The following is an 18,232-nucleotide window of genomic DNA, read 5'->3' on the forward strand; positions in this document are numbered from 1 at the left end:
TATTTGTGATAAATGATCTGTGTTTGACTATTCAATGTTCCACGCTTATTAAAAGAAAAACACGCATTGCTGATTTTATCTGTTATATAGTGAATATTGAAATTTAGCTTAACTTAAAACGCAAATCCATTCGTAATTGCAATATCTGGCAGAAAAATCGCAATTCGATTTTTCCCCCCAAATCATTTTGCCCTAATATATAGATATGCTGCATTCCAGGCAACCCGTAACCGTTTTCATAACCTTCTACCGGTGAAAGTGCCCTGGAACGGCAGTCAAACCCCTAACTTACTCCCATGAACTGGTACCAGATGGTTCCACTCCCAGTTACAGTTCTTGACGTCACACACACATAAACCACAATGGCGACCACCTGTCGATGCTGTACAGACGCTGGTGATTAACGGTGAGAAATAGAAATAAATAGACATTAATAGGCAACGTAAAGTAATTCCGCACATTGTAATCAAAAGAATACACATACGATTGTGTACTACTACAGGTTATGTTTATTAAATGAAGCCCAAAATATGTCGCCGACTAGAAATCGCTAGCATCAGCTAGTGCTAGCTAACGTCAGCGTTAGGTAGCCACTAGCTAACGCTAGCTAGAAGGGTTTGTCATGACGTTGCATGGAATGCTACCAAGTCATGAGTCGTGAGTAAGTCGTAACTTACGAGCTAAAAATTGTGTCTGGAACGCAGCAAATTGATAGATAGATAGATAGATAGATAGATAGATAGATAGATAGATAGATAGATAGATAGATAGATAGATAGATAGATAGATAGATAGATAGATAGACGGACTTCATTAATCCCAAACTGGAAAATTACTCTGTTACAAGCAGCAAGTATCAAGTTACCAAAGACATACACACATACTCACTCACACACACACAAACCAAAAATACAAGAAATATACTAGAAATAATAAATAAGATTAAAAAAAAGGTATAGTTAAACAGGGAGGTCCGAGCTATCTGTCGTCTCTGCTGGGCTTATTTTCTGTCCGGTGTTGCCTTGCTAGCGTCTTTGATTAACCAAATCTATTATGTCCCCACCGGTCGGACTGACTGCTGGTTTGGGTGGTGACGTTTTCTTTAGTCTGTGGCCCAACAGGTACATTAGCTCTCCTAGCTATCGTTGCGATTCCGTCCATGATTCTGTTATCAGAGAAACTATTGGGCTCTACACATCAACGCTGCCATCAGTCTGTGACTGGCCCCCAGCCGGGCCCTCGTCGAAAATAAAGACACTTGCCACCGGGCTAACAAACCTTTCTGGGGAAACACTGCTCTATCCAACATACTTCCTCCCTCCCATCCTGCCCTTCCTTCCTTCTTTCCTTCCCCTCTACGGCCTGTTCAGCACCGATGTGGCCTCTCCCATGTCTCCTTTCGGTTCATGTGTCTCAGAAACGCTGACTGCCCTGTCTGTCAGAAGGTATTAGGATGACACAGCACTTTTCAATGCAACACACAGAGGGTCCTGTGAAGTGGTACACACACCACACACACACACACACACACACACACACACACACACGTATATAAAACTAGAGTTGATACTAGCATACTAATGTCATGTGTTTGAGCTGTTGGAAGCCACAGCGACAGCTCATGGGTGCGTTTGTCTTTAGAAGCGAGTCCTTCATGCATGATGTGAAAGGACAGCAGGAGATGCGGGACGAAAAACACTTTTCTTTTTTTTTTAACCCTCCTGTTGTCCTCCGGTCAAATTTCTTTGTGTATCAGAAATTTGTCTTCACAAGTAAAATAAATGATCAGTTCAATGTTATAGTATTTGATAAAAATGGATGAAAGAACGTTTAAAAAAGTGACAAAAATGTTGGGAAAAGTGAGAAAAAACGTGACACAAAAAAATCAGGAAAAGTGACAAAAGTGTCAAAAGAGATGACCAAAAAGTTAAAATTTTAAATTGTGACCAAAAAAGACCCAAAAAGTTGCACGGTCAACGGGAAGACAACATCAAGGGTTAAAAGGCAAACCAAAACAAAATCTTTAAATGATGGAAACTTAAATTGCACAGCCAGAACAAGAGCTTCATTCAGACGCTGTGAGCCGGACAGATGTTGCAGTTAAGCAAAGCAGATGTTGAAGGCAGGGTTCAACAATAAGGGTTGCCCGATGGCCCGGGGCAAGTTAATAAAACAACCAGGGCTTGAAATGAACTTTTTTTTTTATCACCAGCCAACACGGCTAGTAGATTTTTCCAAGTTACCAGCCAATCAGATTTTCCACTAGCCATGTTTTTTTTATTTTTAATCCTAACTAACTTTACTTTAATTTCAGCTCCTGGGTTTATTTGGCTCCTTTCCGTTCGTCTTCTCCATTTCAGGGTAGTTGTAATAGCTAGTAGCTGACGGTTCTCTGACACGTCACAACTTAGTGTTCATGGGAAATGTAGGATTAGTACCACAAGCAGTGTGTAAAGCATTGGCGATTTTAGACCCTTTTTAGGGGGGCTCAAGCCCCATCATAGTGTTAATAGTGTCAAAAAGCATTAGCTGACATTGTTGTTCAGTGGCTAGTTCAGAGATTATCGGCAAATGAAATTACTGATTTTAACGATCTAAGCGCACGGCGTGAAGCGCCTGGTGCAGGTGCGTTTAGGGCGTGTCCAAATCCACTTCTGCTAGTTTGACGGCAGAAAAAAGGGTCCGTGCGCCGGGCGCCTGGTTCAAAAGGGTTGTACTTAGTGTCTTCACTAATTCATACGTGTGTTTTGTCTTTCTAACAATTTTTTTTCGAATAATACTATTTGTGTGTCCCAATAAAAAAACTTGACTTCGGGCAAGCAGAATTCTTTTTTTACTTGAAAAAAAGTAAAAAAAAAAACCTTAACATTGAACCTCGATAAGGTTACGCAGCAATAACTGCTTACCTTTATCCACTATTGAGAGATCAACCAATCAATGAGAAGAAGGAAGAGGAAGAAAAAGAGAGAGACTCTGTTAGACACAGACATCCCGAAGACATTGGGAGAAAAAGGGATAGCGGGACGCTCTTACCAAGTTCCTCCAGTTCTGAGGTCATGGACTTGGAGCGCATGGACAGGGCGGTGGTCGGGGCTCTCTTTGGAGGCGGAGGGGCTGAGGGAGACAGAGAGACTTAAATACATACATCAAATTAGGGTTCATTCAGAAACAGAAAAGTAGGACTGAGGAAGCTGGTTAACTAACTACCAATGACTTATTAGTAGTAGTTTTTATTCAGTCATCATAAAAACAATAATTATATACTATCACAGTGTAAACTCAAACAGTAAACAGTGACTGAAAGGATGAGGCTGAAGCCAAAGCTTATATATGCCCTATGTTCTTATCCATTAAATCCATTAAATCTACATTTCTAACCCTCAAAAATAGCATTAGGCTGTGTTCACACTTGGCGTCCCTTTTTAAGATGCCAGGGTCTGTTTTAAATTATAATCCTACAGAGTATATCGTGTTTAAAAAAAAAGTCGCTTTTTAAAAGGAGCGTTTTTTTGAAGTTAAAAAAAGTTCACATTTTCTGAAAAAAAAAATGCCCTACGTCAAGCGCTTTTTTGACAGGCGACCATTGACAAGCGGAGTAGCGAGTAGCAGCAGTAGCTGTTTTTATAGCAACAAAAGACGCTCGCAGCTGCTTTTTGGAATAAAAACGCTGCCAGCTTTTTTTTTCATCACAAAAGCGCCCCAGTCAACTTTTTCTTGTAAAAAAAGTGTGAACATCGCCTTACAAACCATTTTCTTAAAAACCAAAAGAAAGTTGCAGATGTGGTGGGTCCTGACCACATGATTCCTGCCTATGAGTGAGAGATTTAGTTCTGATAATCTAACAAGCTATAATCATGCTGCATTTACTAAAACTGACTTTAGACATTCAGCAGCTTAATATGAAATATATGAACTTCTGCTTCTGTGCTATTTTTGTTGTTTGTATTGCGAACACGGACTAAGTTAGATTTCTCGCTGCCTCTGAAGAATGTAATTACATAACACATCATTAGTCAGCATGCTGCTTCACTGCAGTCTCAGGAGGTAAAGCTGTTAGCAGATCCACACAGCAGAAGGTCTCTCACACCATTTTACTCCAGCGGTGTCCTGCTTGCTCTGTACCTGAAGCTCCTTATTACTATTTTATTTTCTAATCCATCATTTATGTATTAGGGGACAATGCTGAACACTAAACACCACCGTCAGTCATTCGTACCGCAGTATTTAACAGGATATCTCCCTCTGTTTATAGATGTTCTTCAACATACCTATATACCTACATAATTAAAGAGTAACTTATTTTTTATATAAACCTGGACCCTATGTTCCTATGTTTTTGTGCCTAAGTGATTGATGGGAACAACAATATTTGACACTGGTCAAGTATTAAGCAAGACTACTGCAGTCGGCAGTCAGCAAAACAAGCTACAATGTTACTACAAAGTTAATAGGGCAATTGCGCACCTTCAATTTACATCCACAGAAGTGTTTGTTTTGCCACTGACAGGCTCAGATTATTATTCTAAGTGTCTGACCTTAGAATAATAAGGTTGACCTTTCTGTTAAAGAGTAAGATCCTAACGTAAAAGAACATAAAAACGTCCGCGAAATTGCTATCGCTATAGCCACCAGACTCCAAATTTTATTATCGTATAATACACTTCATTCAAAGTCGACAGAAACAAAATAAAACGAAATGGACACATAATTTACCGATTTACACGTGAATATATGTTGGCTCCATACACGATAAACTTGTTTATTTATATATAAATATAATATAGTGATTTCAGAGCTGTTTCTGGTTAAACAAAGAGGATTTAACTCTTTAAAAAAAGTTCTATCTCTGTCAGGGTCCATTCCATTCCATAATGTTGTCAGAACCTTATTATAACAACATGAGCCAGTCAGTGGCCTGTGGCCTGCCACTTTCAGTGGACGAAATTGACGATGAACATTTGCCGTATAGAATTACATCGCAGCCCAGTTCACGGTTGCCGGTCACAGCCTTCTCGACCAATTTCAAAGATTGTTGTTCCCACTAGTAACTTACGCAAAAAAATAGGAAAATAGATGCTTTCTTTTGGAAGGCTGGCTGACTCCTGCCAAAAATCGGCACATACTGGCTAATTAATTAACCTGTCAGTAAACAGAAGTGACGTGGTGGCTGGCGTTCCGGTGTGTCTGCGTCAGTCTATGTAGCTGCAGCTTCACAAAAATGAAGACTGAAAGACAAAACTTTTTTGGTACAAACATTTACCCGTCATGTGGCAGATAGCCCTCTGAGATTTACTCGCCAAGCATAACATTTACCAGCATTTGGCAATTGGCGAGTGTTAATTTTGAACCGTGTCCGTAAGCATCACTGAAGGGACAATAATATGATGTTAAATTGAGTGTAATATTGAGATTATACACAAAGGTTGCCAACAAAATAAAAGTTATAATCAAACTGTGTTCATATTGTGGGGCAATTCACTCTCAAAATAAAAAAGCAACAGAGACGATTTTAAGTCCCTGTTTTAGTCAGCCAGCTAACTTAAGCTAACGTTAGCTTTATGAGATGTTGAGATTTCACAAACTGAATAAATACCACATATTAACACAAAACTGCTTTGCTAGCTCAATCTAGTTATATCCAATATATCTGCTGAAAAATATAATTTTTCTATCTACAGATTTAGCTCCTATACGTCCACGAACCTCAAGCAACAGAGACTATTTCTGGTCCCTGTTTAGTCAGCTAGCCAACTTAAGCTAACGTTAGCTTCGTAGAGATTGTGGGATTCCCCAAACTGAATAAATACTGCACATGTAAACACTAAACTGCTCTGCTAGCTCAATCTTGTTATAACTAAGAAATCTGCTGAAAAAAATAACTTTTCTATTAACAGACTTATCTCCTGTACGTCCGTGAACTTGACATGTAGCAGCTACTTTTAACATTGCGCCGTGTCACCGGCACAGCTAATGTTATCTGAACCAAAAGTTTCCAGTAACAGTTAACTCCAGAGCGTTGGAAAGAAATGTAATCCGATGAATCACTTCCTATAAATATGTTGAAGAGCTTCTGTGTGTTCCACTGTAGTTCCTGATATATTTTCATGAATACAAATGTTTAAAAAACTGTTTTTAAATGTCTAGTCTGACCAGTCAGATTGCCTGGTCGGATCTACTTGTCGTAGAATCTACAGGTTGTACCTTTTTTGCGTGCCGTGTCGTCAGGGTCCAGATTCCGGCTCACTGTCACCACCTTGATCAGGAGCCGGTTGCCTCCCTGGCGGATCATGTTGACCACCTGTCTGTGGCCCACCTTCACCACATTCTCCTGGTTCACCTGACAAAACACACACACAACAGCGGACTCATTAATGGCTGGCAAATCCTTAAGCACTTCTAGACATCTTCACATTTGTAGAAAAGTTGGGAACAATGTTCTTGCCCTGCTGTATCATTTGAAATGGTGTCAGCATGAAGAAGCAAACCTGGCCAATCCTTTTAGGTTGGTGGTGTATTTGACAACTTTCTGAGCAACAAAATAAAACCATGCGTAGTGAAATTTCCAGCTTACGAACTCATGTTATGTCTCGCATTGCCAGACCTTCCTCCACAGCGAGGCGGGGGAAGATCTGGCTAGTCCACACAGCATTCTGTGATGAGAGAAAAACGTGCTCTGGTTTATTGGTATTTCTTTACACCAATCACAATCTTTTTGCGCGGTGCTTAGTGCCGGACGGAGCCACGGTGCCTCTGCAAAATAGCCTCGGGAAGGAACGTGTTTTGGTGGAACGTGTGTGCGTTCAAAAGTTGTGCAACAGAAAACTCAGATTGGACAGATAGTCTAGCTAGCTGTCTGGATTTACCCTGCAGAGATCTGAGGAGCAGTTAACCATAGTCCTCACAAATCCACCGGAGGTTAGAACATCAACACAAAGAAAGCAGAAGGTAACGGACATCTGGCCGTAAAGAAGGACATCCATGAGTTTAAATACTCCTTTAGGAAGACAGGAACTTCAGAGAGTTGGGACGGGACAACAGAATACCACACCATGGTTAAACTGTATTGCCTGCCTAAATTCTTTCCTCAATTCAGATTCCATTAAGTCTCCCGAACCTTCTTTTTACGTATGTAAAATGAGTTGTGCTTCTCCTGAGTTTCTCCCTTAACACCATAGAGATGGTCCGATATCATTTTTTGCTCCCCGATACCGATCCGATGATACCAGTGTGTCACATATTTTATTATGTTTTAACAACTGTATACTACTATCCCTGTATGGATGTGATATGATGTATAACAGCTGTATACTACTATCCCTGAATGGATGTGATATGATTTCTATCTTGTTGTCTGTCTGGCTTAGGTTAAACTCTTTGGGAAACATGAACAAACACAAACAATGAATGCCCCAGAACTTTCTTTTATTCTCCAGTTTGACAATCAGTTATAACGGAAAAAGAACATAAATAAACTACTTTAACGTAGATTTTCTTTGGTACGTGGTATTGGATCGGTGCATAAACTCCAGTACCTCCCGATACTGATACCAGCGTTTTAGGCAGTATCGGAGCCGATACCGATACTGGTATCGGAACATCTCTACACCATTTGCCATGATTTCATATTCTACATCTTTAAAGTCCAGACTCAAAGGCTGACTGACTCATGAGCACATCTCTGGTAAACACAAGATTTAAAGTGGTGCTTTTGCAAGATTCTTTGTGGAGGAACTCAGTTTTACTGATCTGTCGATTAAATCAACTAATCAATTAGTTGATAAAGTCATATGAGTGATAGTCATATAAGAATTTCTTTAATCGAGGACAGCCCTACTGATCATGTCCACTTGTTTGATTTACCAGAAAAAACTGCAGGTGAGCAAAAAACTCCATACTTTGAGCGTATAATTATGAGTTTATCAACGTCAGAATGTCAGATATAAAAGATTTTTCAAGGCTTTATTAGGATGCTTAGTTTTGTGTTGACATTTTTTTTTATTAGAATGGCTGCAGTCTTCCTCAGAGCCTGGCTATCAACGTTTATGCAAGAAAAACCATCTCTGAAAAACAAATTCAAAGACAATCCTTAAAGGTGCCCTGCCACACAAAACCGTTTTCACTTGTATTTTTTAATATGTTAAGTCCATATGTGTTTGTGTTATGTGGTGAATGTGAAAATGAACTGCTACCTCCTCTGTCAGCTCTAGCCACTGAACAGAAATAAGCAGAGAAATCAGACCAATTACAAAAGCTGGTCAGTCTGACATCATATTGCCTGAGCTCATTACTATTCATGAGCTCGCCCAGCTGCGCTGGGTAAAGGATTCTGACAGCCAGGCTCTCATTGGCTAGCTGTTAGCCAATCAGATTCAAACAGCTTAGCTTGTTGAATATTAATGAGAACTGGCAGAAATTGAGCTGAGTCTTCCTGCAGGCTTTCTATACCAAACTAGAATGGCTTGAAACAAGGTAACCAAGGCATTTTTCCACAACAAATGTTACAGAGTCCATGGTAGAACTTCAGACATTACCACAAAGTCATGAAATACGTGTGGCAGGTCACCTTTAACGTTTATGGCAGCTAGCAGCAAAACACCAGTTACATAGAATGTGCAGCAGCAAAGATGTTGAAAGCGTTGCAGCAGATGCTCTTTATCACTTTAAGCCTGTGGTGGCTTCATGCTGGGACTGGTGTGGTGGCTTCATACTGGGACTGGTGCTATTTCCAGGTAGACAGCTCATCAAAGTGACTGACAAATGATGAGGCAGGAACTTGACTATCCACGGGGGTAGAAGAGGGATGGACTAACATTATATTTCAATGTGAAAAAGTGTCTCAATTACACACAATGCATGTGTACAAATATCCCAAAGTCTTTGACTGTGGGGCCGTGCCCTCGGGCACTCCCAGGGCTGGGCATTATATCGATATAAATATATGAGTCTAGATACTGTCTTACATTTTGGATATTATAGTATATATAATGCAAGTGTTGTCTTTTCCTGGTTTTACAGGCTACATTACAGTAAAGTGATGTAATTTTCAGAACTTACCAGGCTCTTCTAGCGGGACGAGGATCAGTGTCCAATATGTACCTACCCTTTCTGTTTCAGTCTTACTAATGCTGTCGTGTCGTGGCGAAATTCTGTCGTGTTATGTCAAATTGCTGTCGTGTTGTGGCAGATTGCTGTCGTGTTGTGTTAAATTGCTGTCGTGTTGTGGCGGATTGCTGTCGTGTTGTGTTAAATTGCTGTCGTGTTGTGGCAGATTGCTGTCGTGTTGTGTTAACTTTCTGTCGTGTTGTGTTAAATTGCTGTCGTGTTGTGTTAAATTGCTGTCGTGTTGTAAATTGCTGTCAAGTTGTGGCGAAATTCTGTCGTGTCAAATTGCTGTCGTGTTGTGGCAGATTGCTGTCATGTTGTGTTAAATTGCTGTCGTGTTGTGGCAGATTGCTGTCGTGTTGTGGGATTTGCTGTCATGGTTTGCACTTCAGGACCACCGTAACATAAGGGCCATTGTAGGTAAACATTTTTTTTTTAAATAAATAAAAAAAGCATGGGGGGGGGATGGGGGAAATATTCCAAGAAAAAATTTCCAGAATTTCCGTGATTGAAGTCGTACATTTACGAGAAAAAACTTCTCTGAGATTAAAGTAACAAAGTTACGATAAAAAAGAAGTTGTTTGTGTCAAGGAACCACATCAGTTTTTTCTTTCAAATATGTCATTTTTTTTCTCGAATAGCACCCCCCTCCCCCAGGTCCGCCATTTATTGATTTTTTGAATACAATGGCCATTATACGATGACGTACTAATCGGCAACAATTTTGATCATAGAAACTTTTACGTAATTTTTCAGGCAGAAATGCCATCTAGTTGCAGCTTCTCAATTTTTAAGGATTTGAGCTTTTCTTTTTTTTCTTTTACGGGAATACACTTCTAATCTAATCTTTGTGTTTTGGACTGTTGGTTGGACATCACTAGAATCCAATTTTGTTTTCTCTCAAGGGGAAAAGTTGTGACTTTCCTTCGATCCAAACTGCAGACACTTGCTCACAGCACTAAGTAGACTTCAAGGAAAAGGCTGAACAACTCATTTTTAAACCTGAGCACGATTATGCAAATGTGGGGGCGGGGTGTTATCGCTTTTCTTCATGTCCTGCTGCCAATCTTCATAATTGCAATATTCATGTTGTTGGCAGCGGAGGGAGCGACGGCCGCTGCCCTCACAGTCAGTCTTCAAAGACAATCAGAACAAGTTGGTTTGTGGCCCAAAAAATCCTGCTGCTGAAAATTCAGCGGCAATCCGGTTATGATTACAGACTTTTTGATTTACTGGAGCCATGCCCTCGTGTTTTGCGTTGATATGTTTGTCTTTGTGTGTGTGTGTGTGTTGTGTGCGTCTTGTGTTAAAGGACACAGACACCAGCGTGCCACATACAGCTCATCTAGAGCTGCAACGCCAACTATTTTGATAATTGGTCAATCGTAAAAGTGATTTTTAATGCAAAAATGGTAGAAAAAGCTGTTTCCAGTTCTGACATATGGCAACTTCCTGCTCTTTTCTGTCCTTATATCATATTAAACTGTCCTTATATCATATTAAACTGAATATCTTAAGGTTTTGGATGGACAAAACAAGACATTTAAAGAAACAGGGATGACATTTTTCTCTGTTTTCTGTCATTTTTAACAATATTTGATAAAGGCAAAATATGTGTCAAACTATACTGAATTAAGTATTGTGGTGCTGCAGAGATGTCCTGGCCTACAAGTCGTATCCTACAGACTAAAGAACAGATCCTCGCCAAAGTCCGTTTTATTTTTAAATATATTTTTCAATGAAAATGAGAATAATGATACAAAAATGACCATTCACTCCAATATCGTGAATCATATCACAATATCAGTCAAAAATAAACGCAATGAAGTATTTTCCTCATATTGTGCAGCCCTACGATGAAGTTGGTACCCAAAAGGCTCATATATCAGATCATCTGTAAACACACACACACACACACACACACACACACACACACACACACACACACACACACACACACACACATTTAATACTTTTTCTTTCAAACACATGCATGCCCACATTGATGGTTTTGATCTCATTACAGCTCGTCTAATTTAATCTGAGCCCTGCTGGCCTGCTCCTCTCCTCTCCTCTCCTCCCATCTCCGCTCCGCCCCTCCTCTCTTCTTCCAGACAAGTAGTGGAGGAGGGGTCGGATGAATGGATGAAAGAGAAACTGGCCTGGAGCGACACCGACGAGTGATGGATGGGACGAGGGAGAGAAAGCGAAAGTGGTGGATGAGGGAAAATGTAGGGGATGATGGAGAGGGAGAGGCGAGGACAAGTGATGAAGACAGAGAGGGGACACAGACGCTCTCCAGGGAGAGTCTCTCTCTCTCTCTGTCTCTCTCTCTCTCTCTCTCTCTCTCTCTGGGTTTTAATCTAACAAACGCTGCTCGGTCGGCACCAGGGCGGACATTTTGGTAATTAGAGAGAAATACTGCAACAGCTGTTTCACCATGACCTTGTGTTTCCTCCGTTGTGCTCCATCACACACACTGAGGTTCCCTAATACACTTCTAGTACACACACACACACACACACTCTCTCTCTCTATAGGGGAGGCCTTATGTAACCTGCTCTGTCTTTCCACGCTATTATGTAACTATGTTTGAAGGATGGATACACACACACACGCACGCGCACACACACACCAAAATCCCAGTAAAGAGCGTGTTGTAAGATTGAGAGACATGTTTAGAATTAGGGGTTGAGTTCATATCTCAATGCTTTTGTTATACATACAGTATTTCTAGAGCTGCAAAGTTCATTAATATTGATTAGTTGTCAACCTTTAAGTTAAGCCAGCCAGCCAGCGCCTCACTGGACTGGCATCATGCATGGCCGTAACGTTACTATCTTTACCTTTATCAAATAAAGACTATTAGCTGGCAGCTTAATCCTGACAAAACACCACAGTGAATTTCAGTCTGAAATTGAACCCACTGAAGGAATATTGGAATATTCGGATCCAGTCCTATTAGCCAGTAATAATGTGGAAATAGAGTTAAAGAGAAAAACATAATTCAACAGAATGGAACTCTAGACGACGTCGTTAAGGAGGAAAAACAATGCGTCAGCTATCAGCTACACACAAACGTATAGTGATATCAATTAGCTTCCACACTTATTAATGCCTGTGTGAATGCAGCCATTAAACACTACCACACATATTGGTTACGAGTGAGTGAGTGAGTGAGTGAGTGAGTGGTGCATCGTTGGTCTGGCTGGACCAGAGAGATGAAGGCTGAAGGCCATAAACTGTCAAAGCGGTGCCGAAACCTAGGGCTGTTAATCGAAATGTAATCGGGATTATGATTTTGGCTCCCAACGATCACAAAAACAGAATAATCGAGAAAAACAATTATTTAGCTCATTACGTTTTGCAAGTAAACTCTTATTTTCTCTTGTGTTCTGAATGAAAAAATAAAGTTTAAATAGGAAAAGTATTAGGCAAATTTCACAGTTGTATGTGTTTTTTTTTTACTGTTGATTTATCTAATTTTTTCCACAGTTTTTTAAGTCCAGTAATTGCAACATCTTTCCAGAAGTCAACGAGTAATCCTGTTAAATTATCGTGATTTCAATACTAACTGAAATAATAGTGATTATATTTTTTTCCCATAATCGAGCAGCCCTACCGAAACCAACAACTACAAGAAAATAGACATCTTTAAACTAACAGCTTTACGGCTGAACATTTACAGTTAAACCAATACTACACAAACACACACAGACAGACAGACACACACACAAAAACAAACACGTAAACACGTATATATGGATGCAGAACACACGAGGAGATCAGGGCTCCTATCCCATGTGGATGTAAGAGCAGGGCTTCGAGCAGAAGGGCCTATTCAAAAGCCATTACCATTATCATAACCATTCCAAAGGTTCCACACCATTAAGCATCATCCGGCCCATTTAGCCAAACACGACCTGAATCTAGCCCATCACTCAGTCCAATCTCATCCGATGCAAACAGTCCCGACTCGTTCCCCGACAGTCGCTAATCTGACTAACCAATTGTAATCTGAGCCATTCAGGCGTGCGCTATGATGACACGCTGCTAATCCCGGGTGCGGGGGCAGGGAGGGGGTTAACAGCTGATCCCTCTTCAGGAATATAAACAGAGACGAGTAATCACACATAACTCAAACTACAGGACCACACGCCGGAGCAACCGCCTCAGGAGAGAGTCACGATGCATCTAAGAATCAATCCCCACCCTACAAAAGACATCTCGACAGGTTGGAACTGAATTTGGTTGAAAAGTTTAGTGTCAAAAGTATTTCAGCGAGTGGCGCCCTGGTAGCTCACCTGGTAGAGCATGCGCCCCATGTACCAAGGCTTGGTCCTTCCCGCAGCGGCCAAGCATTCGATTCCAACCTTTGGCCCTTTGCTGCATGTCTCCCCCCCCCCGCACTTCCCTCCCCTCTTTCATGTCTCTTTTCATGTCTACAATTGCCCAGTACCTCAACTCAAGCTGAGGTACTGATACTGTACTGATATCAGATCAGTGAACCCCTTGTTATTTAACAGTACTACAGGGTTTCCCCCCCAGTGTATTGAAAGCCTGGTAGCCCACCGGGCCTAAGTTTCCCCCCACCAAGCCTAAGCCACTGGGCATTATTATTATTATGTATTTTTAAGTGTTTTTTAAATCTCCAGTTAGCATTTAGCACGGCCACACGGAATCTCACCGAATTTTCCGCAGATTTTAAACAAATTAAAATGTTAAAGCTATGGTGCGTAGTTTCTGTCGCCCCCCATGAGGAATTCTAAGTAATGACAACAACACTGTCGGCACGTCCACATGATACAAGCCTTCCGTGATCGCGCACCGCACACACACACACACACACACACACACACACACACACACACACACACACACACACACACACAGTTGCTAGTAGCCAAGGAGGACACGGAGGAGTAAAAAAACATGATGGACTCTTCACTCGAGTTTCTGCGAGGGAAAGTCACCTGACGCCACAATCTTCTGACCATAGTCCTACTGAGAGATCCAGAGAGAGTTGTGTGGAGCTGATAGTCTTAATTAGCTTTGTAGCAACTCATTTGGCAACGACTTGAACGTAACGGACGTAGCTTTAACGTAGGGCCCATTGGAATCTGTCTTATAGCTTTTTTAAATTTACAATTTTGCGATTCCGTCCATGATTCTGTTATCACAGAAACTATTGGGCTCTACATCAATGGTGCCATCAGTCTGTGACTGGCCCTCAGCCGGGCCCTCGTTCAAAAAAACAACTTGCCACCGGCCTAACAACTTTTAACAGGTCCGTCCCCTTCCTCTCTCTTTGTGTTGGCCTTCTAAACTCTGCTAGACTTATGAGGCTGATTGGGAAGAAAGCTTCTCCAATAATCATTACATAGTTTCAATCGTGTTTCTGCTTTTCTCTGTTGTTTATGACAATAAACTGAAGGTTTGCCAATCACAAAGAAATATTAAGATTTAAAAAAAAAAGGTATAAGAGAAAAGACAAATAAGATATTTAAAAACAAATCTAAAATAATGCTACATAAATAGCAGGGGCATCACGATTCGATTACATTTTCGATTTGAACATTTTCTTTCAACTAGGGCTGTGACGATTACCATATCACCCCAATACACGGGGAACCACCGATCCTGCTTTTGACTTTGAAAGTCAAAACCGAAAGCTCATTTCGATTCATTTTCCATTTAAAATTGAAATGGTGACACCCCTACAAAAGATGCAAAATAAACTTTAGGAAAAGACAAAGGAGAAACATTAGAGACTAATAAGACATTTACCGACAAATGTAAAAATACTGATACATAAATAATGTATTTCCTTCCTTTGTGCAGTAAAACAAAGTGATATGAACCATACATACAAGCACACACAGGCTGAGACAGGTGCATGTACCTGTACCTGTAGATGCCTGCATGCCTTCAGCCACACATGAAAGGAGCAACATTCATCAGCGTTTGAAACATGGAGCTGAGTTTTTTTTTATTCTGTGTGTGTGTGTGTGTGTGTGTGCGTGTGTGTTTTCCCCTTGTAGAAAGCTGTAGTACATCAAAGCAGGCTCATTAAACACAGAAATATACAGACAGAATGTGTGTGTATATGTGTGTTTGTGTGTGTAAGAGAGACACAGGAAAACATAAAGAATAATAAAGTGAGGGATTGAAATAGGATGAGAGGGGGCAGAGAAGATGGAGTTTTTATTCTGATGACTCAGAGTCCTAGTTAGAAGAGTCTTGATAAATCATGTAGCTGAATATGGAACTGACAGTGAGAGTACATGTTAGGGCGCGCGCGCACACAACACACACACACACACACACACACACACACACACACACACACAAACACAGGCTATCCTAACCTTAACTACTCGAGGTCAATGCCTGACCTCGACCAATCGGGCTGCTTCCTAGGGCGGGTCTTGTCTAGAAATTCTGTTGGATCAATATCAGTCTCGCATTGCCAGACCTTCCTCCACAGCGTTGCGGAGGAGGGTCTGGCTAGTCCGCACTGCATTCCGGGATGGGATTGTTTTAGGCGTGCGACACAAAACTCCGATTGGACAGATAGTCTAGCTAGCTGTCTGGATTTCCCCTGCAGAGATCTGAGGAGCAGTTAACCATAGTCCTCACAAATCCACCGGAGGTTAGAACGCCAACACAAAGAAAGAGGAAGGTGACGGACATCCACCCGAAAATGAGGGACATACAACGAAATCTCCAGCGGCACCAGAACAATCCTGTAATGAAACATCGTCGATATAGATTATGCAAATGTGAAGCTCACTATGTGAGGGCTTCTGGTTGCTATACAATTACAACTGCTAAAACTTTTAATCCCACATCTGAAATGGGATGAGGAGTCTGGGGATATTTTGACTCTTCCGTGAGTTGAACAACTTTTTTAAACCATCTGGGAGAGAAGTAGCCTGGATGCCAGCCGGAACTTAGCCCCGCCCACAACATTTGAGGTCGGGAAGTTGGGTCTGGACTTGATCCGTTGTGGAGCAACTATGCTCCAACCAGAGCTGTTTGGACCAATCAAATTGTCAGGGCGGGCTTTATATGATGATGGACAGATGATCAACAGTAACGTAATCAACCACGTCACCATAGAGCGCTTGGGTTGAATTCGTTTACAACAAAGATGGCTGCCGCTGGAGAATTGAGACGTGTAGATTCCTCCATCGCGTTTTTGTCACTGCCCGATGTGAGCCGAGCGCCGATTTGAGTCGCGCATGCGTCACTTTGCGACGAGTGCAGATGTGAGTTGCGCATGCTTCACTTTGTGACAAGTAGCCTCCAAGATGCTAACGGCTTTTTGAGCTAACGCACAGTCTACGAGCTAACGTTAGCAATCAAACAATCATAGCTAAAACATTTTTTAAATGATTACCATCTTCTGTTATTTGTTATCTGTTATGTAAAGAGAAACGCTTATTATTTTATGGATTTCACAAATTTCAGTAAGACACGTTATGCAGTAAACCGTTTCAATCTGAGCACGCGCGACTCACATCTGCACTCGACTCACATCGGGCAGCGACAGCGCATTCATTTTAAAAGAGAAAAACAGAAAACCGCGACCACGTATGTGATAGGTTTGGTATGTGTGCATGCAAATGTTTGAATGTATTTTATCTATTCTAAGGAGTTTCTAGAGACCAGTCAGTTTAAGATGATATGGTCTCATAGTAAAACCTAGCTTAGAATGTGTAAATCTATTATGAGTTTGGGCACAACTGTCACACAGAGGAATTGGAGCCAGGAATGTGAGAATCTATTAGGAGCATCGGCCATAAAAGGTGTAGTTTAAGAGTAAACTGTTCCAACTGAAATAGATGTCTCATGCTGTGTAAGCACAAAAAAGAGTTTAAAAGGTATTCATTCTGATGTACATGTTGGTCATCCTTGGGCAGACGTGTCTGTATGCTCATGGTTGTCCCAGTGTCATGAAAGTTTGTTCACTGTGTAAATAAAGCTGCATTTGATTTGTACTCTTCGGACTGGTCGTCATCTTTGAGGTCTCCCAACATCATTTCTGAGTCATCACCAGATATCAGCATGTATACACACTGCCAACGCCCGTCCGCACGACACGGAAACACGCCCCATAATCCCAGCCCGATGGAGCAGCATCAGACTCGTATTCGGACTAGAATCGGAGTTAGGACCACTTCAGCCTGGGAGAGAAGGGGACATCCGGCAGAAAACGAGGGACGTTCGGCGGATCTTTTGGCGGCAACGGGGCGATTCCCCTGAATGAATCGCTGTCGATACGGACTTGATCCATTTCAGATTCATGGCCCCCGGCCCGGTGTTCGGACCCTCAGAGTCCCGTCACCAGGCCGCGCGCGGTCCTCGTCATTTTCACTCCGTCCTGATGTCCGCTTCTCTCCAGCGAACCACGCTGCCGACTCCGTTTCCTGAGTCTCCGCTGAGCTTTACTCGTAAAAGAAAAAAAAGCTGCATTATCACTGTGTACACACAGCGAGGCATAACATGCTCCTGGTTGCTAAGCGACAGTTCGAGGTTGGAGCGGTGAATGTTATCCGTGTTTGTGGGGAGGGGGGTGGATCATACCATTCAACTTCAAATGGGGACATCATTAGATAGAGCTTTTTTTTATGAATGGACTGCTTCGCCAAATGACATCCCCCATTTCCTTCTTCTCCTTTTTCTTCTTCTCCTTCTTCTTCTTCTCCTTCTTCTTCTTCTTCTTCTTCTTCTTCTGCCACTGCAGCAATCTTAAAAGGTTTCCAGCATCATGCCGTATTGACAGAGGGCTGCGTTGTGGTTTGTTTTTGAAAATAGAAAGCATCCCCTCCCTGAGCACCGTGTGCTCTGGGAGCTGCTCTTTCTGTGCTGTACCTATAAATAAATTATTTATAGGAAACGGCGCTTCCACTCCGTGTTATTTTAAGACTGGAGATGGTGTGATTTCGGTGTCTGTGGGCTTTGTGTGCACACAGCTGCATGTGTGAAAGACCCCTGGCGTTCTCCGAGAGGTATTGATTAGTGTTAAAGTGGGTAGTGAGTAAATAGCTGAGGGGAACCGACGATGACGGAGGGCTTCTGTTATCCGTTCCACATTCGAGGCCCCGCGGCTGTAAGGACGGTGATA

General features: G+C 41.7%; 1 protein-coding gene across 1 annotated transcript in view; it reads right to left on the reverse strand.

Moving 5' to 3' along the window:
* LOC120556519 (SH3 and multiple ankyrin repeat domains protein 2-like) overlaps positions 1 to 18,232 on the reverse strand; it is a 287,467-nt gene that overhangs the window by 28,107 nt on the left and 241,128 nt on the right. Inside the window, exons 16-19 of the mRNA XM_039796163.1 lie at positions 17,436 to 17,550; positions 6,202 to 6,337; positions 3,034 to 3,114; positions 2,907 to 2,915 (exon numbers count right to left, since the gene is read on the reverse strand). Of these exons, the coding sequence (XP_039652097.1) occupies positions 2,907 to 2,915; positions 3,034 to 3,114; positions 6,202 to 6,337; positions 17,436 to 17,550 (341 nt within the window). The remainder of the gene's footprint in view (positions 1 to 2,906; positions 2,916 to 3,033; positions 3,115 to 6,201; positions 6,338 to 17,435; positions 17,551 to 18,232) is intronic.

This window comes from Perca fluviatilis, chromosome 3, assembly GCF_010015445.1.
Source record: "Perca fluviatilis chromosome 3, GENO_Pfluv_1.0, whole genome shotgun sequence".
In the NCBI taxonomy this organism is placed as follows: Eukaryota; Metazoa; Chordata; class Actinopteri; order Perciformes; family Percidae; genus Perca; species Perca fluviatilis.